This window comes from Nipponia nippon, unplaced genomic scaffold (genome assembly GCF_047370975.1).
Source record: "Nipponia nippon isolate SJK-2023a ecotype South Korea unplaced genomic scaffold, ASM4737097v1 scaffold_36, whole genome shotgun sequence".
NCBI lineage: Eukaryota > Metazoa > Chordata > Aves > Pelecaniformes > Threskiornithidae > Nipponia > Nipponia nippon.
This window is the reverse complement of record NW_028262354.1, coordinates 3,125,123-3,146,337: the sequence shown is the minus strand read 5'-3', so window position 1 is coordinate 3,146,337 and position 21,215 is coordinate 3,125,123. Positions and strand designations below refer to the sequence as shown.

The 21,215-nt window shown below is 72.1% G+C and overlaps 3 protein-coding genes across 4 annotated transcripts; 2 read left to right on the top strand and 1 right to left on the bottom strand.

Moving 5' to 3' along the window:
* Window positions 1-1,591: 1,591 nt before the first annotated feature.
* Window positions 1,592-5,389, bottom strand: MTX1 (metaxin 1). Its single transcript, XM_087772165.1, has 8 exons — window positions 5,285-5,389; window positions 5,115-5,184; window positions 3,711-3,790; window positions 3,468-3,560; window positions 2,906-3,088; window positions 2,652-2,728; window positions 2,071-2,225; window positions 1,592-1,991 (listed from the first exon to the last, which is right to left on the bottom strand). Exons 1-8 carry the CDS (start codon window positions 5,363-5,365, stop codon window positions 1,765-1,767), a joined length of 966 nt encoding a protein of 321 aa, XP_087628291.1. The 5' UTR covers window positions 5,366-5,389; the 3' UTR covers window positions 1,592-1,764.
* Window positions 5,390-6,372: 983 nt separating this feature from the next.
* THBS3 (thrombospondin 3) lies at window positions 6,373-14,367 on the top strand. 2 transcript variants are annotated; one of them, XM_087771927.1, is made up of 23 exons: window positions 6,374-6,545; window positions 7,562-7,768; window positions 7,956-8,212; window positions 8,315-8,417; window positions 8,686-8,712; window positions 9,006-9,088; window positions 9,198-9,249; window positions 9,334-9,482; window positions 9,664-9,804; window positions 9,910-9,987; window positions 10,071-10,223; window positions 10,336-10,446; window positions 10,564-10,671; window positions 10,882-11,041; window positions 11,166-11,284; window positions 11,407-11,459; window positions 11,648-11,841; window positions 11,917-12,095; window positions 12,213-12,261; window positions 12,443-12,639; window positions 12,717-12,889; window positions 13,870-14,009; window positions 14,208-14,367. In XM_087771927.1, the coding sequence occupies exons 1-23, from the start codon at window positions 6,449-6,451 to the stop codon at window positions 14,264-14,266; spliced, it is 2,889 nt and encodes a 962-aa protein (XP_087628053.1). In that variant the 5' UTR covers window positions 6,374-6,448; the 3' UTR covers window positions 14,267-14,367. The 2 variants fall into 2 exon arrangements, with proteins under 2 accessions (XP_087628052.1, XP_087628053.1); XM_087771926.1 differs by having other exon boundaries at window positions 6,373-6,545; window positions 9,198-9,482.
* Window positions 14,368-16,649: 2,282 nt separating this feature from the next.
* Window positions 16,650-21,071, top strand: MUC1 (mucin 1, cell surface associated). The gene is made up of 7 exons (XM_087772206.1): window positions 16,650-16,854; window positions 17,732-18,480; window positions 18,707-18,780; window positions 18,877-19,019; window positions 19,309-19,424; window positions 19,530-19,670; window positions 20,683-21,071. Exons 1-7 carry the CDS (start codon window positions 16,812-16,814, stop codon window positions 20,755-20,757), a joined length of 1,341 nt encoding a protein of 446 aa, XP_087628332.1. The 5' UTR covers window positions 16,650-16,811; the 3' UTR covers window positions 20,758-21,071.
* The last annotated feature ends 144 nt before the right edge of the window (window positions 21,072-21,215 follow it).

The window sequence follows — 21,215 nt, the reverse complement described above, 5'->3', positions numbered from 1 at the left end:
GGCAGGACCGCGCCGGGAGCCAGAGTTTGGGGCAGGTTTGGGGCAGGGGGTCCCACCCCGCCTCTGCCCAGGCTCCTGGGGGCACCCTGCGAGGGATGGGTCCGTGCCGCAGGGAGCTGGCACCCCCAGGGGCGGCATCTCCCTCCCCTCTGCCCGCTGCAGCATCCCCCAAGTAGGGCAGGGGCCAGAAGCTGGCAGGGACCCGGGGCCAGCAGCAGCCAGGACCTGCAGCCGGGATTTAGCGCAGGGCCCAGACGTCAGCAGCCGCAGCTTCTCCTCCCGGCCGCGTGCTGCGGTTTCTCCTGCCGGAGCAGCCATCAGCCCCCCCCCCCCCAGCTAATGGGAATCGGGAGCGTCGGGTACATACTTCCCGAGTGACGTTATGGGGGAGCGGGCACGGGGGGGCTGCATTGAGTCATCGCCCTCCCGGTGGGGCCCCTCGAACTGGGCCAGCGCGGGGGAGGCTCCGCAGCTGGCCCCGGCACAGCACCGTGGCTCCGCTCCCGGCACGACGCGAGGGCCATGGCAGCCGTGTCGGAGGGACACGTAGGGCGCGTGTCCGTGGAGCTCAGCCCGGGGACTCCAGGCACAGCCGGTCCCCAAGGGTGCCCGCAGCGGCGGTGTCAGGATGCCGGTGGCAGCGGCAGCCGGTGGCCTAACAAGCGAGGGCTGTGTGCCGCCCGGCAGCCGGCACGCAGGCCAGCCTGGCCAGACGCCGCTTTTCCATTTGCGCGCTCGTAAACCGGCAGCGGCCAGAGGAAACCACGGCAGCGCGGCCAGCCCCGGGGCTGAGCCCCACACTGGGTGTCCCAAGGGAGCACCGCGGTGCGGCTGGGGTACACGGTGCCTGGGCAGCCCCCCCCGGCCCGGCGCCCTGCTCTGCAGCCCCCGCACCCTCGGCCACCGCTCGCGGAGCCGCGCTCACCGCGCGACGTGCTTTTGGCAGTGCCAGCTGCGAGGAACTCCCCGTTGCTGGCGGGCGCGGAGGAATGCAAACAGAGCTGTCAGTGCCGGAGGGATTCCTGCTGCAGGCGCAGCCGCTCGCCGCCCCGCTCGCGCCGCTGCGGGGAGCTGGGCTCCGGGTGTCCCTCCAGCAGCGGGGAGCGCATGTGGCCTCTCAGGCCGTGGACGCACCCCGCCGAGGAGCCCGGGCCTCCTTTGCCGCTGGTTTCTGCTGCGGCAGGCGGCTGGCTGGGGAGCGTCCCAGGCTTTCGGGGAAGCTGGGCTGGCAGCGGTGTGGTGCTGGGCGTACCGGCCCCACAGAACCTGCTTTGCCTGGCAGCCGGAGGGCAGGGATGCCGCAGATGGAGGGCTCAGCCCCATAGCTGCCGGAGGAAGGATGGGGGATGCGGCCGAGACATCACCGAGGCTTTGAGGAACCTAAAAACCCCACAGGTCTCCCCTGCACCCATCCCCCGAGAGCCCCGAGGCCGGGGACGAGGGGCAGAGCCGCGGGGAGGACGCGGGGTGCGGTACCAGGGCAGAGCAGGACAGGCAACGGGGCAGCGCATCGGTGCCCGCCGCAGCGCTCCAGCCTGCGCAACTGGGGAAACTGGGAAGGGCCCTGAGCTTGCTGGGAGGACGAGAGGGCCCAGGTGGAGAAAGGGAGGTTTATTGGCGTGGCAGGCGCGCTCCCCGCGGAGAGGGCTGCGATTCCTGGCGGGAGGCAGAGCGGAGCACCCGCAGGGAGCACCGCTGCCAGGCTCCCGGCGTAAAAACAGTCACTTCCAGGGACCAGAGGAGGAACAGTCGCGCAGCTCTTCCTCACTCCTCCTCCTCCTCTTCCTCCTCCTCCAGAGCGATGGGCTGGCGGCCAGCCGGCCCCGCGCCGCCGCGCTGGATGGAGACGATGCCGCTCAGGAAGGCGTAGCCCAGCATGGCCGCCAGCCCCACCAGCACCGACAGCAGCTGGTTGCGCCGTTTGTGAGGGTCCTCCTCGGCCTCGCCGCCGTCGGTGCCCGCAGCTCGCGGGGCGCTGGCCGGGGGCTCACCTGGGGGGGCAAAGCCGGGGGGTGGAGGGGGGACAGGGCACCCTGAGCCCGTGGGGCGAGGTGGGGGGATGCATCTCACCTCCGTCCCAGGGGAAGTAGAGGCTGAGGATGGAGGTGCAATAGTTGCACAGGTTCTGCAGGGACTTCAGGTGCTGCTGCAGTTTCCCGTTGGGCAGCTTCGCCTTCAGGAGCGGCGCCAGGCGGCTGAAGACGAAGGCGTCGAGGGAGGCCGGCCTGGGGCACAGAGACCCGCGACTGGGTCACGGTCCCTCCTGCCTCCTCCCGCCGTCCCCACCCGAAGCCACCCTGCGCCCCAGGGGATGGCAAGCGGCTCCTCCTCCTCCTCGGGAGGCCTCTCTGCTTCCAGCCCCCAAGGCGAGGACGGGGAGAGCAGGGTGATCCCATCCCGGAGCAGCTCTGCTGGCTCCACCAAGAGATGGGGACAGAGATGCCGGGGTTGGCGGCAGCTCCCGCAGCCTTAATTCCTGCCGCCCGCATCGCTCCATGCTGTCACGGACAGCGCTGTCCCCTGCCAGCCTGTCCAAGCCCCAGAGAGACGTGCGCGGGCTGCGGCTTCCCCGCAGACCACAGGGTCTCGGTCCCGCCTGGCTGCGGGGGGCTCTCCGGCCCCAGAGCACCTTCCCCCTTACGGCCACCTACGAGTCTCCGAAGAAAAACTTCTGGGATCCGAGGCGCTGGGACAGGAGAGTCAGGCATTCCCGAGCATCCCGGTAGAGCTGGAGGAGGAGGAGAGAGGGTTGTCACCCACCCGGCCGACTGCCACGGCGCTAAGGGGAGCGGGAAAGGGGTGCTCAGCCAGGGTGAACACCGGACCCCAATTAAGACTTTGGCCTCGTGTGGGTCCCTCTGGGCACCCGCCGAGGACCCGCCATGCCCAGACCACGTCCCCTCACCTCCTTCTCCAGCTTCTCCTCATCCTCCATGTAGCCGTCTCCCCACAGAAGCTGCAGCCGCTCCAGGTGCTGCTTGTGCATGCAGTTGGGCAGGAAGAAGTTGAGGGGGAAGGGAATGGTTTCCGCGTACCACTTCCGCGTGAGCTCCACGTAGTTCTTTGCGTCCACCCAGAAGGTGTGGATCTGCAGCAGGGAACAATCCGTGCCCAGGCCATGGCGGGGCTGGAGCCGGCGCAGCCTTTCGCCGTGGCGGGCGCCGCGGAGCCCAGGCCTGGCGCTGCTCACGCAGGCACCACGTGTCCGGCATGGACCACGAGCGGCTGAGGGAGCATCAGGGTCAAGGCCAGACCCCAGCCCTGGCTGCACGACCCACCGCTGCCACGCAAGACCCCCAGCACCCTGATCCCTGTGCCTGATGCTCCACGTTCCCGGGATTTCGCTGCCTGCAACGCTCTCCCGGCAGACGGGCGCACACCCGCGCCCACCGGCATCGCTCCGCGGAGCCAATCCAGCCCTCGGCGAGACCGTCTTCCCCCCGAGACGTTGCCAGAGGGAGACTCACCAGCACCGGCAGCAGTTTCTCCTCCAGCAGGGACACGAAGGCCAGCGTGTCCGCCCCTTGCGTAGCCGAGAGGTCGTAGTCGGCGTTATACTTCTGCAGAGCAAACGCGACAGGCGTGATCCGGCGGGGAAGCGGCAAATCCTGCCCGTGCCTCTTGGGCGACGGTGACAAAGCCCCCTCCTTCCCAGGGGGGCTCCGGTGCCCCCCGGCCCGGGTCAGGGGGTGCCCCTCGCCCCCCATTACCTGTTTCCTGAGGTGAGTTATGATCTGCTGCGTTTTGGAGATGGTGCCCTCGTCCCGCGTCTTCAGCGCAGGCAGGCGGCCTGAGGGCAGGGAGAGGGGCGGCTGCAGGCAGCGGCGCCCGGGGTGCTGCCCTGCCGCGGGCGGGGGGGGGGGGCTGCGGCGGGGCAAAGGGCCCCCACGCCGGGGTGAGGGGGTGGGAGGCAGAGGGGCACGTGGCGGGGTGGGGGGTGCGTAAGGTGGGGCGGGGGGCACGGTGACGTGGGCGAGGGGATGAAAGCGGCGTGCGATGAGACACGGGGAGCGTGCCGGGACCAGGGGGGTGCGATGGGGTGAGGGAAGGGGTGCAATGGGGCAGGGGGTGCAACACGGTGAGGGGTGCCACGGGGTGGAGAGAAGGGGTGCAATAGGGCAGGGGGTGCAATGGGGTGGGGGGGAGAGTGCAATGGGGCAGGGGGTGCAATGGGGCAGGGGGTGCAATGGGATGAGAGAGATGTAATGGGGCGCAATGGGGTGAGGGGAGGGGTGCAATGGGGGGATGCAAGGAGGTGTGGGCACAATTGGGTGGAGAGGTGCAATGGGGCAGGGGGGAGGATGCAATGGGGCAGGGGGTGCAATGGGGCGAGAGAGATGCAATGGGGTGCAGTGGGGTGAGGGGAGGGTGCAATGGGCTGGGGGATGCAATGAGGTGGGGGTGCGATTGGGTGGAGGGTGCAATGGGGCAGGGGGTGCAATGGGGTGGAGGGGAGGGGTGCAGTGGGGCAGGAAGGTGCAGTGGGCAGAGGGGGGTGCAATGGGGCGAGGAGCGCAATGGGGTGCAATGGGGTGAGGGGAGGGGTGCAATGGGGCAGGGGGTTCAATGGGGTGAGAGGGCTGTGCAATGGGGTGCAATGGGGTGGAGAAGTGGGGTGCAGTGGGGCGGGGGGTGTGCAATGGGGTGCAATGGGGCGAGGGGGTGCAACGGGGTGAGGGGAGGGGTGCAATGGGGCAGGGGGTGCAGTGGGGGGGTGTGTGCAGTGGGCTGGGGGGTGCAGTGGGGCGGGGGGTGCAGCGGGGTGGGGGGGTGCAGTGGGGGGTGCAGTGGGGTTGGGGGGTGCAGCGGGGTGGGGGGGTGCAGTGGGGGGTGCAGTGGGGTTGGGGGGTGCAGTGGGGGGGGTGCAGCGGGGTGGGGGGTGCAGTGGGGGGTGCAGTGGGGTTGGGGGGTGCAGTGGGGGGGTGCAGCGGGGTGCGGGGGTGCAGTGGGGGGGGTGCAGTGGGGTTGGGGGGTGCAGTGGGGGGGTGCAGCGGGGTGCGGGGGTGCAGTGGGGCCAGAAGGGTGCCGCGGGGTGCGGGGTGGGGCGGGGGGCAGCGGGCGGTGCCGGTGCGGGAGGGAGGGGGGGTCCCGGTAGCCCCGGGGGGGGCCCTTACCGGAGGGGCTCCTCCAGGGGCTGCTGACCCGGTGAACCTTCAGCGGCGCCCCCGTGAACCGCGCGTACGTCTGCAAGGGAGGAGAGCGGCGGCGGCAGCGGGGGCTCGGCCGGGCGGGACGCACCGGCCCCGCTCCCGGTCCCGCTCCCGCCGCCGGCCCCGCCGCTCACCAGCACGGCCAAGCAGTCGGGGTCCACCGAGGGCAGCCCCCAGCCCCCGGCCCAGCAGAACAGCTCCATGGGCGCCGCCATCTTCCCGCCCGACCCGGAACCACCCGGGCCGGCCCCGCCCGCCCCCCCCCCCCGCCTCCCGCGGGGCACCGGCGGCGACCGCGGCACCGGCCCGGGGCCGCTCCGTGCCCGGGCGGAGCAGAGCCGAGCCCCCGGGCCGGGGCTTGCCCGCACCGGTCGGGTCCCTGCGGCCGGGACCGGCGCTCCGCCCCGCACGGTTCCATAGAAAGAAACGGGGCCGGGAGCCCGCTGGCAGCGGGGGGAGGGAGCGCTCCCGGTGCGCGGCTCGGGGACCCCCCCCCCGCCGTTACCCGCGGCCGCTGGCGCCCGCCGAGCCGCTGGGGCCGGGCCCGTTGTTATGGAGCCGGGGGAAACAGGAGTAAACAGGGCCCCGGCGCCCGCCCGCCTTGGCCGGCGCTCAGCGGGGAGCGGCCCGGCCGCGCCGAGCATCCCCGACCGGTCCCCACCGGCCGCCGCCGCCGCCCCAAGGCCCCGGTGGGGCCCCCCCCCCGGCCCGGGGCGGAGGGGAGGGAGCTCCCGGGCTGAGCCCGCGGTGCTGCTCCGGGGCTTGGGCCGGGGCCCGGCGCTGATGAGCGCTCTCCAGGCGGGCTGGCTCCGCTCCCGCCCGGCCCGGGGGCTCCGCCTGCCCGGGGAGCACCGCCCGGCCCCGGGGCCGCTTTCCCGGGGGTGCCCCACGCCCGTCCCCGCGCCCTCGGCTGCCGGTGGCGGTCCCCGGCTCTCCCGGGGTTTGGGATGCTCCGGTGCTGCTGGGGCGGCTGGCAATGAGGCGGCCCCAGACTGCCTGACCTCCCGGTGAACCGGTGCCTGCCAGACTCAATTTTGGTCAGCGGGAGCTGCGCCGGGGGCGGGCAGCGCCAGGCCGGGGGGGGGGGGGGCGCTCCCGCAGCCCCGGGCCCGCCCCGCTCCCGCTCCGCCGGTGGGGCTGCGGCCGGGCCGCCGTGGCCCGAGCACCCGCCGGGGTCCCCGGGATGCGCTCCCGTGATTGACGGCTCTTTGTTTCCTCCTCGCCGGCAGCTCCGGCCCCTCCCCGTTCGCACCACCCCGCCCCGCCGCGCTCCGCTCCGCACCGGCGGTACCGGCGGCATGGGGGCACCGGCGGCCGCGGGGGGCCCGGCGCTGGCCGCGCTGCTGGCGCTGCTCCTGCTGGGCGCCGCCGGCGCCGTTCGCCACGGGTTGCAAGGTAAGGCTGCTGCCGGACCGGGCCCCGGGGCGGCGGCCCCGACGGGGCGCCCGGCCCGCTGCCAGCCCGGGGGGCGGCGGCTGGACCCCCCCCGGTCCCGCTCCCCGGTCCCGCTCCCCGGCTCCGCTCCCCGGCTCCGCTCCCCGGCCCGGGGCGGCTGACAGCGGCTCTGCTCGCCCTGGGAGGTCTGGCAGCGGGGGACAGACGGACATTCATCCCCGGAGCGCGGTGCGGCCGCCGGTACCCCCCCGGGACCGGCTCTGCCCGGGGGCAGCTCGGGGCAGGGAGCCGCCGGTCCCGGGGCCGGCTCGGGGCAGCGGGGGCTCCCGGGGCCGCGGTGCGCGGCTGGGGCTCGCCCCGCAGCCGGGGCTGCTCCCGGTCTGCCCGGTGCGGTTGCACGGAGCGGGCGGGCAGCCGAGCGGCGGCGGGACCGGGCTCTCCGTGCTTCCCCGGAGCCCCCGGGGCCGGGGCCCAGGGCCGGGCGGTCCCTCCAGGGGCTCCCGGTCCCGCTGCGCCTTGGCGGGGCGGCCGCGGTCGCTGCTCCGCCGGGGCCGGGCCTGGGGGGGGCTCCGCGCTGCCCCCGCAGCCCCAGGCGAGCGGCGTCCCCGTTCCGCTCGCCATCCCCCGGGCCGCCTGGCCCGGCCCTGCCCGCCCCGGCTGCTCAGTCGCCCCCGTTGCAGAGCGGGGAGAGCGGGCGAGCTCCGGGCCGGGGACCCCCCCTGGGCCGCCGGTCCCGCCGGTGGCGGGGGCTCCGCGGGTCGCTCTCGGCGGTTGCGGGCGCGGCGCTGCCGGTCCTGGAGCGCCACCGCGCGGGGCCGGGGCCGGGGCTGGGTGGGGCCCGGAGCCCCCGGGGCTTCCCCGGACCCTCCCCGGGACCCCCCCGGTCCCCATCCCCTCGGTCTGACCGGGCTTGCAGCGGCCCGGGCCGCGGTGCCCCACACCGGGCATCCCCGTGCTCCTGCGGCCGGAGCTACGGCTGTCGGGCAGGATGCGACCCCGGTGCTCGGCTCCCGCAGTCATCGACCTGCTGATGGTGAGCGAGGCCCGGCAGATGGCCAGCATAACGCACAAGATCCGGATGGAGCTCCTGACCGTTAACGACGTTTACCTCCTCTCCACCTTCCGCCTGCCACCCAAGCAGGGGGGGACCCTCTTCGGCCTCTACTCCAAGAAGGACAACACGAGGTGGCTGGAGGTCTCCGTGGTGGGGAAAATCAACAAAGGTGGGTGCCCGCTGCGCGGGGCCGCGCTGGCCCCGCTCTTGCCGCGATGCTCGTCGAGAAACGGAGACCGTGTTCCTGCCGTCCGCGGGGCCCGCTGGGGAGAGCGGCGGGATGGACGCGGGTCGGGGGGCTGCCGGTGTTGGGGGGGGGGGGCGAGAGCTGACGGCCCCTTCCCGCTCCTCCACAGTCCTGGTGCGTTACCTGCGGGAAGACAACAAGCTGCACTCGGTCAACCTGCAGCACGCGCACGTGGCGGACGGGCAGAGCCACACCGTCATCGTGCGCCTGAGCGGGCTGCGCGGGGACATGCTGAGCGTCGAGCTCTACGTCGACTGCAAGCAGATGGACTCCAGCGTGGGGCTGCCCGAGCTGTCGGAGATCCCGCTGGCGGAGGTGGAGTCCATCGAGGTGCGCACAGGGCAGAAGGCCTACCAGAGGATGCAGGTGAGTGCCGGGACCCCCCGGGGGGCCGAGATCTGCCCCCTCCGCGCCTTCGGGGACAGGCAGAGCCTCCCGCGGCTGACCGCGTCTGCCCTCGCGCATCAGGGGTTCGTGGAGTCGATGAAGCTGATCCTGGGAGGGTCAATGAGCCGCGTCGGAGCCCTGAGCGAGTGCCCTTTCCAGGGAGACGAGTCCATTCACAGTGCAGGTAACGGCACGTCCGCGCCCCGCGTCGAGCAGGGGCAGCGCGGAGGGCTTACGGGGTCACCCACACGTGCTACGCGCTGTGGCACGCGGGGGCGGGAGGTGACGGCGCACGCCGCACAGAGGGGTGCTCCTGCCTCTCCCGGTCCGGGCGTCCCCACGCAGGTGGGAGCTCCTGCGCCGGGCACGTGCTGACCGGGAGCGACCGCGCAAGGTGACGCCGCGGGGCTTTGATGGCGGCATTGGGTAATAGTTCATCTCTCTCCTTGCAGTGACAAGCGTGCTGGCGTCCATCCTGGGTAAGGCCCCGCTCTGCTTCCCCCTTTCCCTGACGTGAGGGCAACGGCGACGTTTGGGGCTCCACGGAGGCAGAACCCCCCCCGCAGCCTGTCCCAGTGCCCCGAGTGCCTGCGGGGCCCCAGGACGGGGCGGATCAGAGGGCACGGGCCGTGCTACGTGGGAAGGGGTCCTGTGTGGACCAGGGAGGAGGAGGAAGGGCCGTTGGCTGTCTTGGCCTCCCGGTTCAGTGCCGGGGAGCAAAGCAGTCCCCAGTCTGTGCTGGGGCTGACCTTGTCCTTTCTGCTCCTGGCAGGCGAGCAGACCAAGGCGCTGGTCACGCAGCTCACCCTCTTCAACCAGGTCCTGACCGACCTGCGGGAAGACATTAGGGACCAGGTGAGGCGGCGGGGTGGTATCGGCTCTCCCCGGGCCGGGTTTGCCCAAGAGGAGGGTGCCAGCCCGTCCGCTGCATCCCCCTGACGCTCCGCGCTCTGCTGCCTCGCAGGTGAAGGAGATGTCGCTGATCCGCAACACCATCATGGAGTGCCAGGTCTGCGGTGAGTGCTGGCCGGGCTCTGCTCCCACCGCAGCGGGCGAAGGGCCGCCCCGTCTCACCCCCTGCCCGGCCCTCCTTTTCTCAGGCTTCCACGAGCACCGGTCCCGTTGCAACCCCAACCCCTGCTTCAGCGGCGTGGACTGCATGGAGACATACGAGTACCCCGGGTACCGCTGCGGGCCCTGCCCGCCGGGGCTGGAGGGCAACGGCACGCACTGCGCTGACATCGACGAGGTGGGCACGTGCCTGGGGCGGGTCAGCGGGCGACGCCTGAGCCCCAGCGCCGCCACAGCAGCGTGGGCAGACAATGCTTCCCCTCTCCGGGTGCATCCTCAAGCCGGGAACGCCGGGATGCCCTGGGGCGTGCAGGATGCCGTGCCTGAGGGTGAAGCCTTTCTCTCTCCCCGTGCTGCAGTGCGCTCATGCCAACCCCTGCTTCCCCGGCTCCAAGTGCATCAACACGGCCCCCGGCTTTCGCTGCGAGCCCTGTCCCCGCGGTTATCGGGGCAACACCGTCTCTGGCGTGGGGGCTGACTACGCCAGGGCCAGCAAGCAGGTGAGCGCGGTGCCACGGGACTCGGCCGGGTCCCTGTGGGCACTCCGGGCTGCGGGGATGCAGGCAGGGAAAGGTCTGCGACGGTTCCTCCCGCGCTGCTCGCAGGTTTGCACGGATATTGATGAATGCAACGATGGGAACAACGGGGGCTGCGACCCCAACTCCATCTGCACCAACACGCTGGTGAGCAGAGCTGCCCCGCTCCCCTGCCTGGCCCCCGGGGCCGCTCTGCTCCCCTAATCCTGCCCCTGCCCTCTCCCTCCCAGGGCTCCTACAAGTGCGGTCCCTGCAAGTCCGGTTTTGTGGGGAATCAAACGTCCGGCTGCGTCCCGCAGAGGTCCTGCAGCATTCCCACCTCCAACCCCTGCGACATCAACGGCTTCTGCGTGTTCGAGAGGAACGGTGAAATTTCCTGTGCGGTGAGTGGGGGGACGGCGAAGCGGAGGGGCGCAGGGGGTATCGGCACGGGCAGCCCTTGGTGCTGCCAGGGCCCTTCCCCGCTTCCCAGCCCCTGATTTCTTCTTTTTTCAGTGCAACGTGGGCTGGGCTGGCAACGGCAACGTATGCGGGCAAGACACGGACCTCGACGGCTACCCGGACGAGCCCCTGCCCTGCATCGACAATAACAAGCACTGCAGGCAGGTGGGTGTCCCGCGGAGGGAGGGCAGCGTCCTCGGGGACGGGGCTCGGGGAGCCCGCGGCAGGGCTGTGCTTCAGACCTCGTCTCTTCCCCGTCGTTAACGCTGCCTGTGCCCGCAGGACAACTGCCGCCTGACGCCGAATTCGGGGCAGGAGGATGCCGACAACGATGGCATTGGGGACCAGTGTGACGATGACGCCGACGGCGATGGCATCAAGAACGTGGAGGTGGCTGTGCTGAGCGGGCGGGACGTGCCTGTGGCTCTGGGGGCCGTGCTTGGCAAAGGGCTTCTCCCTTTGGCTTGGTGCTGACGTCCTCCAGACGCTGCTTCTGGGGACCAGCAGGCTCTGGGGTGGTCCCAGTTGGCGTGCTGGAGGAGATGGCCTCCTGCCCTGGCCCGTGTGGGACTGTGGCCATCCCTGCCCTCTTCCCCGCAGGACAACTGCCGGCTCTTCCCCAACAAGGACCAGCAGAACTCGGACACCGACTCCTTCGGGGACGCCTGCGACAACTGCCCCAATGTGCCCAATAACGACCAGCGGGACACAGACAGCAACGGCGAGGGGGACGCTTGCGATAACGACATCGATGGGGACGGTGAGCGGCTCTCGGAGCCCCGGCCTGCCCTTGCGGGGCTGGGGCCGGGGGCCGCTCGCAGAGCGGGGCCGCTGTCACGCCAGGCTGGGGGGGCGAGGGCATCCACCCCGCGCTGTCCTTGCAGGGATTCCCAACATGCTGGATAACTGCCCCAAGGTGCCCAACCCTCTGCAGACGGACCGGGACGAGGACGGCGTCGGGGACGCTTGTGACAGTTGTCCTGAAATGAGCAACCCCACTCAGGTATGGCCGGGGCCAGGCAGCGCGGGGGGCCTGGGGCGTGCAGGACCCTGCCCAGCGGGCATCAGGGGGGTCCTCCTGCAGCCCCGGGGTGTCCGCTGAACTAGGGCTCCGGTCTCCTCCAGACAGATATGGACAGCGACCTGGTAGGAGACATCTGTGACACCAACGAGGACAGGTAGGGAGTGCGCTGCTGCGGGGTCACCTCCCCGTCCCATCGCGTCCCATCCCTGGGGGCAGAGCCGAGTGCCCGGCTCGGGGCTCCGGGAGAGGGGACGATGGGGTTTTGGGGGTTGGCAAGGGTGCTGGGATGCGGTGCCGGATCCCCGGTTTGTGGCGCTGCTCTGACCCCGTGCTTGCTCCCAGCGATGGGGACGGGCATCAGGACACCAAGGACAACTGCGCTGAGATCCCCAACAGCTCCCAGCTGGACTCGGACAACGACGGGCTGGGGGATGACTGTGACAACGACGACGACAACGATGGCATCCCTGACTACGTGGCGCCTGGCCCAGACAACTGCCGCCTCATCCCCAACCCCAACCAGAAGGACTCGGACGGTGAGCGCGGGGCGGGCGGGAGGAGGCAGAGCTGCCCGGGCTGAGCCCGGCCCTGACCGACGTGCGCGTCCCCAGGGAACGGCGTGGGCGACGTGTGCGAGGAGGACTTCGACAACGACACGGTGGTGGACCAGCTGGACGTGTGTCCCGAAAGCGCTGAGGTGACGCTGACCGACTTCCGTGCCTACCAGACCGTCATCCTCGACCCCGAGGGGGACGCCCAGATCGATCCCAACTGGGTTGTCCTCAACCAGGTGTGGGTGCTGCCCCCCGTGTTTCTGGGGGCTGCGCTGCCGGGGTGGGAGCAGAGGGGGGACCAGGAGGTCCCCGGGGCTGCTGGAGACGCCCCTCACCCCGCTGTCCCCCCCCAGGGCATGGAGATCGTGCAGACCATGAACAGTGACCCGGGCTTGGCTGTTGGTAAGGGATCTTCTGCCACCTGCAGACCCCGTGGGGCAGCCCCCCTGCTCCTGCCCCCTTGCGCTGGGGGGTGAGGGCTGGGTCTTTGCCCCGCGGAGGGGTGAAGGGTGGGCTGAGGGAGGCGGGGTGCAGGGTCCCGCGCCGGGGGAGAGGGCTCTTTGCAGCGTTTGCCTGCCCGTAGGCTACACGGCCTTCAACGGGGTGGACTTCGAGGGTACCTTCCACGTCAACACTGTCACCGACGACGACTACGCCGGCTTCATCTTCAGCTATCAGGACAGCGCCAGCTTCTACGTGGTGATGTGGAAGCAAACGGAGCAGACGTACTGGCAGGCCACCCCCTTCCGCGCCGTGGCAGAGCCAGGGCTGCAGCTCAAGGTGGGTGCTGGCCGCCCCGCGGGCTGGGTCGGCCCCCCCTGGCCGCGTCCCCCCCCCGACGCCCCGTGCACCTGCAGGCAGTGAAGTCCTCGACGGGCCCTGGCGAGCACCTGCGCAACGCGCTGTGGCACACGGGCCACACGCCCGACCACGTCCGCCTGCTCTGGAAGGACCCACGCAACGTGGGCTGGCGGGACAAGACATCCTACCGCTGGCAGCTGGCGCACAGGCCCCAGGTGGGCTACATCAGGTGAGCGGGGGCCGGCCGCAGGGTGGCCACGGAGGCTGCTGGGCTGGGGGCTGCTCTGGCCACGGCGTAGGGGGAGGATGCTGGCTGGTGGGAGGTGGTCCAGCCCCGGTGGGACCACAGCGGTGAAGGGATGTTGGCTGTGGGGAGGGGTCCAGCCCTGGTGGGACAACACCAGTGGGGTATACTGGCCGTTGGGAGGGGGTCCCCTTCGATGGGGCTACCCTTCGATGGGGCTACCCTGGTGGGGAGGATGGTGGCCATTGGGAGGGGGTCCCCTTTGATGGGGCCACCCTGGTGGGGAGGATGGTGGCTGTGGGGTGGGGTCCAGCCCCGGTGGGACCACACCAGTGGGGTGGCCATTGGGACTGGGGTCTCCCTCAGTGGGGCCACCATGGTGAGGAGGATGCTGGCCGTTGGGAGGGGGTCCAGCCCCGGTGTGGTCCAGCTGTGGGGAGGGGTCCTGTCCCGGTGGGACCACACCGGCGAGGGGATGCCGGCCCGGGGAAGGGGGCTCCAGCCCCGGTGTGGTCCAGCCGTGGGGAGGGGTCCTGTCCCGGTGGGCCCGCGGGCGCGTTTCCCCTTTAAGGATCCCGTCGGGGCGGCCGCCGCGGGGGGGGGGGCGCTCCGCGGGCCGGGCCCGTTCGCCCCGCCGGGCCCCCGCGGCCATTGTCCCGTCGCCATGGCGACCCCGCCGGCCGCCGGCGCCTTTCACATGCAAAGCGCCCGACAAAGGCGGCGGGGCCGGGGCGGGGGCGGCGCGGGGGGGGGGGCTCCATCCCGGCCCCGGCGGGGGGCCCCGGCCCGGTGCCTCCATCCCACCCCGGGGCGGGATGCCCCCGGTCCCAGCCTGGGCTGCCCCGGCCCGGTGCCCCCGCTCCCCACCCCAGCCCCGGGTCGGGATGCCCGGGGGGGTCCCGGGGGGGTCCCGGGGGGGTCCCGGTGCCCCGCTGACCGGCCGGCCCGGGCCGTTCCCCCCGCAGGGTGCGGCTGTACGAGGGCCCGCAGCTGGTGGCCGACTCCGGGGTGATCATCGACACCACCATGCGCGGGGGGCGGCTGGGGGTCTTCTGCTTCTCCCAGGAGAACATCATCTGGTCCAACCTGCAGTACCGCTGCAACGGTGAGCACGGGGCCCCCCAACCCCCCCCCGGCGACACCGGGGCCCCGCCGCACCGGGGCGGGGACCGAGAGCTCGCAGAGCATCTCCTCCCTCGGCCCTGCTGCGGCGGTCGCTCCGGGGGCTGGGGGGGGCTCCCGCTTTACCGGGGCTTGCCCCCCCCCGGTTCCTGACGCCCCCCCCGCCGCTCCCGCCCCGCAGACACCATCCCCGCCGACTTCGAGCCCTTCCGCCGGTTCCTGCTGGAGGGACGCGAGTGAGCGGCCGCGCCCGGGCCGGGCCCCCCCCGCCAGCGGCACCCAGGGGCGCCCCGGGCCCCGCAGCCCCTCCCGCCCGGGCCCCGCTCCCGGCCCCCCGCGGACTTTGCACTGCCGGTACCGGCGGGGGCGGCCGGCAGCGGGGCTAGCGGGGCCCCGCGGGTGGCGGGGCTGCCCCCCCCCCCCCCGCCCCGCCCCGCCCCGGGCGCTGCCTGCCCCGCGCGCTGCCTGCTGCGGTCCCTGCCCGAAGTCTGGCCATAAAGTTTTGAGTGTTTTCTAGCCTGCGCGCCCGGTTCCTGGGGGGGTCCCGCTGCCCCGGGCGGGCACTGCCCCCTCCCCCCCCCCCCCCGTGCTCCCGGTCCCGTCCCTCGCCGTCCATCCCGGTGCTCGTCGCGGGGGTGAGCCCGGTGCTCGGCCGGTCCCACCGGCGGAGCCCGTGGCGGCGGGAGGCCGGGACGAGTGCAATATTGGTAGGCGAGAGCACAACACTGCACCGCATCCCGTCCCTCCCGCCGCCCCGGAGGGAGCGGAGCCGCCGCCGCCGCCGCTCGGGCCGCTCCGTGGGAACTGCGCGGCGCGCGCCGAGCCCCGGCGGCAGTGCCCGGTCGCCATGGCGACGGCTGTCCCGGCAACGCGGCGGAATGTGCACACCCCCCCCCTCCTCCCGCCCCGCCCCGGAGCGCCCGGCACCGGCACCGGCCCGGCCCCCCCCCCCCCCGCGGCGGCGGCGGCGGCGGGGACAATGGGCACGGGAGCCCCGGGCCCCCCTCTTAAAAGGGCAACGCGGCGGCCGCGGGGCGGCCCCGCCGGTACCGGTGCGAGCGGTGTCGGCTGCCCGTTCCCGCCCCGGGGCGGGGGGTGGCGGGGCATCACGGCGGTCGCTGCGCGCACCTGTGCGGGGCCGGGGCAGGTGAAATCGGTACCGAGCGCTTCCCGTCCCGCCCGCTCTCCGCGGGGGGGGGTGGGTGTGCACGGCGGCGTGGGGCTCCTGCCACCCCCGCGGGGCGTCCGCGGCACCCCGGTACCGGTACCGGTACCGGTGCCGCTCGGCGGAGCTAGGGCGCGAGGCGAGCGTTGCGCGGCGCCGCGCCGCGCCGCCAGGGGGCGCCGCAGTTCCAGCGCCGCCGGGCGTGGCGGGAACGGGGCCCCCCCGGGTCCCCCGCTCCCCCCTCGGACACGCGTGGGGCCCGGGGCTGCTGCCCGGGGGCCGCGGGAGCGGGGGTGCTGGGGTGCCTCGAGGGGACGGGGCTCTGCGTGTCCGGTCCCTTCCGTTCCCTCAGCCGCCCCCCACGCAGCGTGTCCCTGCCGCGGGGGGGCAGAAGGAGGCGGTGGTGGAGCGGGAGGGCGCGGCCACCCGGGCGAGGGCGGTGGGAGCCAGCATCGCTGTGCGGGAGCTGCCCTTCCCCACGGCTGAGGGGTTTCGGGGAGGTCGTGTTCCCCCAGAGCTTGGCTGCCTGTCCCCTGCCTGTCCCCTGCCCGCGCCCTGCCCGCGTTCCCCTTGCCTGGCACCAAGGCTGCGGACCCCATCGGGGGACGGGGCGCAGCTGGGTCCCATCGCACCAGCGCTGACGCCCAGGCCGCCCGTCCCTGCCCCGCTGTTACTGCAGCACAAGGGGGGTCCCCTCCTCTCTGCCCCCTTTGCACCCACGCCTCGGGTCCCCCCCGGCGCGGCTGGGCTGGCGGTTCAGCTCCCCGCGGGGCTGGGCAGGGTACCGGCCTCGGGGGGCCCCCGCCAAGCCCTCGCCGCGACCAGGGCCCTGCCTGGACCAGAAAGGCCGGTGTGGTCCGGCCGTGCCAGGAGCCCGTGTCACCGGGGAGGACGGGGGCTCCGCGCCCTGGCACGGGCGGCACCGGGTACCTCGGGGCTGGAGCATCGGCATCCGGCTTGGCACTGGCCGTCAGCCTGGGCCAGGGGCCACATCCTGAGTGGGAAGGGGGTCTTGCGCCCGCTGGGGCTCTCGTGCCCGGGGGGGGCCCTGGGACCTGGCGGGGAGGTTACTGGGAGGTACTGGGATTTTATGGGGCCCTGGGCCCCACCTGCGTAAGCATTTCGGGGGGGGATCACCGGTGTTTATTTGAGCGTAGGGCGAGGCAGTGGCCGGCCGGTAATGATTAACCCCGGGCTGAGCCGGAGGATGAGGCTCCCCCCAAGCGAGGCGCTGGGGGGCTCCATGCCCCCGTGCTCCCCACCAGGTCCTGGGGGCTGTGGCTCCCCTCCCCCCTCCCCAGGGACACCCAGCTGCTGCCCCTTCCCCGTGCCCCCACCTGAGGCTGCGTCCCCCCACGGCGCGGGGGGGAGGATGCCATGGGGGCCCCACCAGCGAGGCGGCACCCCCGTGCCCTGCGTCAAGCGGGGTGGAGGGACCCCCCCTCCCCGGGGCCAGCGGCGGGGTGGGGCCTCGCCACCTGCTCCAGGTGCTCTATAAAGCTCCCGCCGCTGCCGAGCCGCCAGTTCCTGATCCCCGGATCACGGAGCGTGCCGCCGGCTAACGGGAGAGCAGCCGCCGCAGAGCCCCGAGAGGCGCTGGGACCCCCCGGGACGAGCCCCATGGCGTTCACTGCCCTTCTGCTGCTGCTGGTGCTGGGCGCAGGTGAGGGGTTGGGGCCGGTGGGACCCCGAGCCGGAGGGAGCCGGGCTGGGACCCGGGCGAGCGGGGAGGTAATGGGGCAGGGGGACGGGAGCGGGGTCCCCTGGGCTACTTTCTGAGCGGGGAGCGGGGACGCCAGCGCCGGTGGCCCTCGGCACCCTGGTGGCAGGGACATCGCCATCTCTCCTGGTCCGGTCCCTGGCGTGCAGCACCCCAGGGCTGGTTGTCCCCGGCAAAGCCGGGACCTGGGGACCTCGCTGTGGCCGTGGCCCCTCTTAGCCGTGTCTGAAAGGATCGGGCAGCCGGGCTGTGCCGGGGCCAGCCAGAGCAGGCTGCGCCCGGGGCTCCCAGGCTGGTATGCAGGTGTGTCTCGGTGAGCCGTCCGGACCCCGGGCTCTCCTCCAGTGCCACCAGCTCCCGCGGCACCCACTGGGAAACCGCCCAGGAGCCACCTGTGCTGGCCGGTAGCCAGGCCGTGCGGGGCCGGGGTGGCACCCCACCCTCCCAGCCCAGCGACCTGCAGCGAAGGAGGTTTTACTGGGGTGGGGGGGCTGTCCCTAAGCCCCCCAGCGTGGCAGGGTCCCCTCAGGAGCAGGGGGGATCCGCAGGGCTGGGCACGGAGCTGGTGCCAGCCACCCAGGAGGCACCACGTGGACCCTCGGTGGTGCCGCGTGTGCCCAGCACAAGGCCCAGTTGTGGGATGTTCCCGAAGGTCTTGGCCTCGTGGGCAGCGGGAGCCGGCAGCGGTCAGCTCCTGGACATCACGGTGCTTCTCGGTGCCTTGTGGCCCGGGGGGTGTCCAGCCGAGGAGCCGTGATGTGTAAAACCTTCCCAAAGCACCGCTGCAGTCTCAGCCACCGACTCCTGGTGCTTCCTCTAGGTACACGTGCCATGGACGCCAACAAGACCATCATGGAGACAACCGCAGCTGACAGAATCACCACAGAGACGACCATGGAGACAACCACGACCGACACGACCACCGTGGAGACAACCACGACCGACACAACCACCACGGAGATGACCACCACGGAGACAACCACCAAGACAACCACCACCCCTACGACCGCCGCTCCGAACGTCACCATCTCCAAAAACACGAGCGTCAACGGGACTCAAACCTCCCACACCACAGTCTTCCTCACCGCAGGCAACATCACAAAAGTCCAATCCAGCAACACCTCCGCAGGCAACGCCACAGCCAACAGCACCGCAGCGCCCGTCCCTAGCAGCGCTGCCGTCTCCCACGCCAACGCCACCACGAACAGCAGCGACCGGGTCCCCCCCTTCGGCACCAACACAACCGCCGGCAGCTCGGCGGTTCCCACCTCCCCCGCGGGTGGTGGGGCGGTGATCCCCGTCACCGGCACCAAAGGCAGCGGGAGCAGCAGCGCCCAGGTCATCCCCACGTGGAAAACCTCTGCCACCGCCCAGGGCAGCACGGCTCCCAGGCAGACCCCCATGGCTGTGCTGGGCAGCACTGGTGGTCCCAACCACAGCAAAGCCACGGCCCAGTTGCTCCTCCGCGTCCTGCTGTCCTTCCGCATCCTCAACAGGAGCTTCAACGAGAGCCTGCGCGACCCCACGTCGAAGGACTACAGGAGCCTGAGCCACGCTGTCTTGACCGTGGTGAGTCCCAGCCCTGCCCACGGGTTGCCCCGGGCAAGCAAAGCCGCCCCAGTCTGTGCTGGGAAGGAGCTGCCTCCCCTCGGGGCTCCCTGTGAAAGCGCCCCGAGCATCGGCTCCACCAGCCGCTTCGGCAGCCGCGGCCGGCCCCGTGAGGGGGAGCAGCGAGGGGATGGCAGGGAGGGGGTGGCTGCTGGGAGGCGGCCGTCACCCCCGCGCTTTGTTCCAGTTCCAATCCGTCTTTGGCTGCGCGAGCTGCATGGGCCAGCAGACCTACAAGGGGTGCAGCGAGCTCCGTTTCAGGTGAGCGGGCCAGCGGCTGGCGCGTCCCGGCTGCGCGGCGCAGAGCCCCTCGCGGGGCGCGGTGATCCGGGCGCTAACGCCTCCTCTCGCGGGCAGCCAAGGCTCGGTGGCGGTGCAGTCCACCCTCGTGTTTGAGCACGGCAATGACACCGTCACCGGCAACGCCGTTGAGCAGCAGCTGAGGAAGAGCCTGGATAAGAATGGCTTCGTCATGGACCTGCAGCTGACCAGCATCCAGAGTGAGCGGGAGCTTCAGGCTGGGGACGCGAGGGTGGGGGTGCTCGGGGGGGCTCCGCAAGAGCCGCCGCATCCTGGCCGGGGTGGTGGGACAGGTTCAGGGCTTGCAGCCAGCAGAGCCAATGGAGTTTCCCAGTGTCCGTGGCGGACAGCGCTGGGAAGACCAATTGGACCCTGTAGAGGGGGGCTCATCCCCTCACGCCCCGTCCTGGGGGTCTCTCAGGGCTGTTTGTCCCGGTCGGCCCCACGGCTCTGCCCTGCGGCACGGACACGGCTCTGGTCCTCTTTCAGGCACTGTGGAGGTGACGTCCCCGGCACCGGTGCCTGTGGTCCCGGACTGGGCCATTGCTCTGCTGGTCCTGGTCTGTATCCTGCTGCTGCTGAGCATCCTCAACTGCCTTCTGATGGTGAGTCCCCTGTCCCCGTCCCTGTCCTCACCTGCCTTCTGCTGGTGTGTCCCCGTCCCCGTCCCCATGCCGTCAGGCCCCTGACCCCTTCCCTCTCCCCCCCAGACCACCTGCAACCAGAAAAGCCGAGGGAAGCTGGACCTGTTCAGCACGAAGGACTCCTACCACCCCATGGCCGAGTACTCCCCGTACCAGAGCCACGGGCGCTACATGTCACCCAACAGCAAGCCCAACCCCTACAGCCAGGTGAGAGCCGAGTGCCACCGTCCCCGGGGCTGCTCGTGCCCGGCGTCGCTCTTCGGTGCAGGTGCCTTGACCGCTGGGTTAATGGCTAACGGAGCTGGTGGGGCAGGGGACGGGTGGCCCTGGGAGCCCGCCCCACGCCGGTCCCCTCCCGGCTGGAGGTGAGCGTAACTTTCATGCCTGGATGGAGCAGCGGCGCTGGGTGCGCGGCCGGTGCTGGCAGACCCAGCCCGGCTCCGGGGAGCTCCCCGCGACCTTGGGCACCTGCTTCCCCTGCCCAGCCCTGGGCAGCAGGCAGGGGACTCGCTGCCTGCCCGTGCTGCCCCTTCCCAGGCTCGGCCGCGTCCCAGCCGGACCCTCGCGTCTGCCGGAGTCGGGGCATCCTTCTGCCGTGGACGGGGAGCGGGGTTGGGGCTGAGGCCGGGGCAGTGCAGGGGTGGTGGGGGAGCTGATTCCCGTATCCCGCACCCCGTATCCTGCACCAATGGCTCTGAAATGGGAGCTGCGGTGTCGGGAGCTGCCCACACATGCAAAGGGCACGGTTCCCCCCAAGTGACGTGGGGTTTGGGGGGCCAGCCCTGTCCCCCCGCTGCGCTGCGCTCCCCTGCTGCCGTCGGGGGCCGCATCCAGCTGCTGGGCTCCGTGGGAGCAGCTCGGCCTGTTCAAATACCAGGGGCCTGGGTAAATATTTACCTTTGCTCTTGGCGGGCAGGGTTGTTGCGCAGGAGGAGAACACGTCTAGGGCCGCTTCAGCTCCTCTGCCAGCAGCTGGGCCACCGCGGGGTGCCCGTGGGGGCTCAGGGTGCCCGTGGGGGCTCGGGGTGCCCGTGGGGGCTCGAGGTGCCTGTGGTGGCCTTGGGCAGCTGCGCACCGTGCAGAGGGGGATGCATTTTTTGGCCAAGCCCAGCACCGGGGTGTCCATGGTGAGGGTGGGGGGGGTTCCCCCGCAGTCCCCGGGCTCAGCCCGGCCCCTCGCCAGCCCGGCTCTGACGTCTCCCCACCGCTCCCTCCCCAGGTGGCCGGCAGCAAGGGCGTGGGGTCCGGCACCTTCACCTACACCAGCCCTGCCGCCGGCTCCGACAACCTCTGAGGGACGCGCTGGGACGCAGGGCGGCCGCCGAGGGGATGGGGTGGCCGCGGCCCCCCCGCTCCCGGGGGAGAAGCACCAGCCCCGGCCGTGTCCCCCGGTGCTGCCGGGCCCCTCGCCGTGGACAGCGGGAGCCGGATGGTTCTGGAGCAGCTGGATTCATGCGCATGACAGAACTGGAGAAAGATTCGGGGCGGGAGGGAGGGTCCCCTGCACCCCCGGCCCCCGCGCTCGCTCGGCTCTGTGCCGTGGGTGGGGGGCCGGGCTCGCTTGCCCCTGGGGGTTCCATTGCTCTTTTTATGGTGTTATTTTATATAAATATATATACGGGGTGTTGGCACTGGGCTCGTCAGGGAAGCGGGGTGGCGGGGTCCGTGGCTGCGGTATATTTACCCCATTTCCCAATAAAAGGATGGATGCAGCCGGGCGCCGATGTCCCTTGGGGCTGGGTGCCTCCCTAG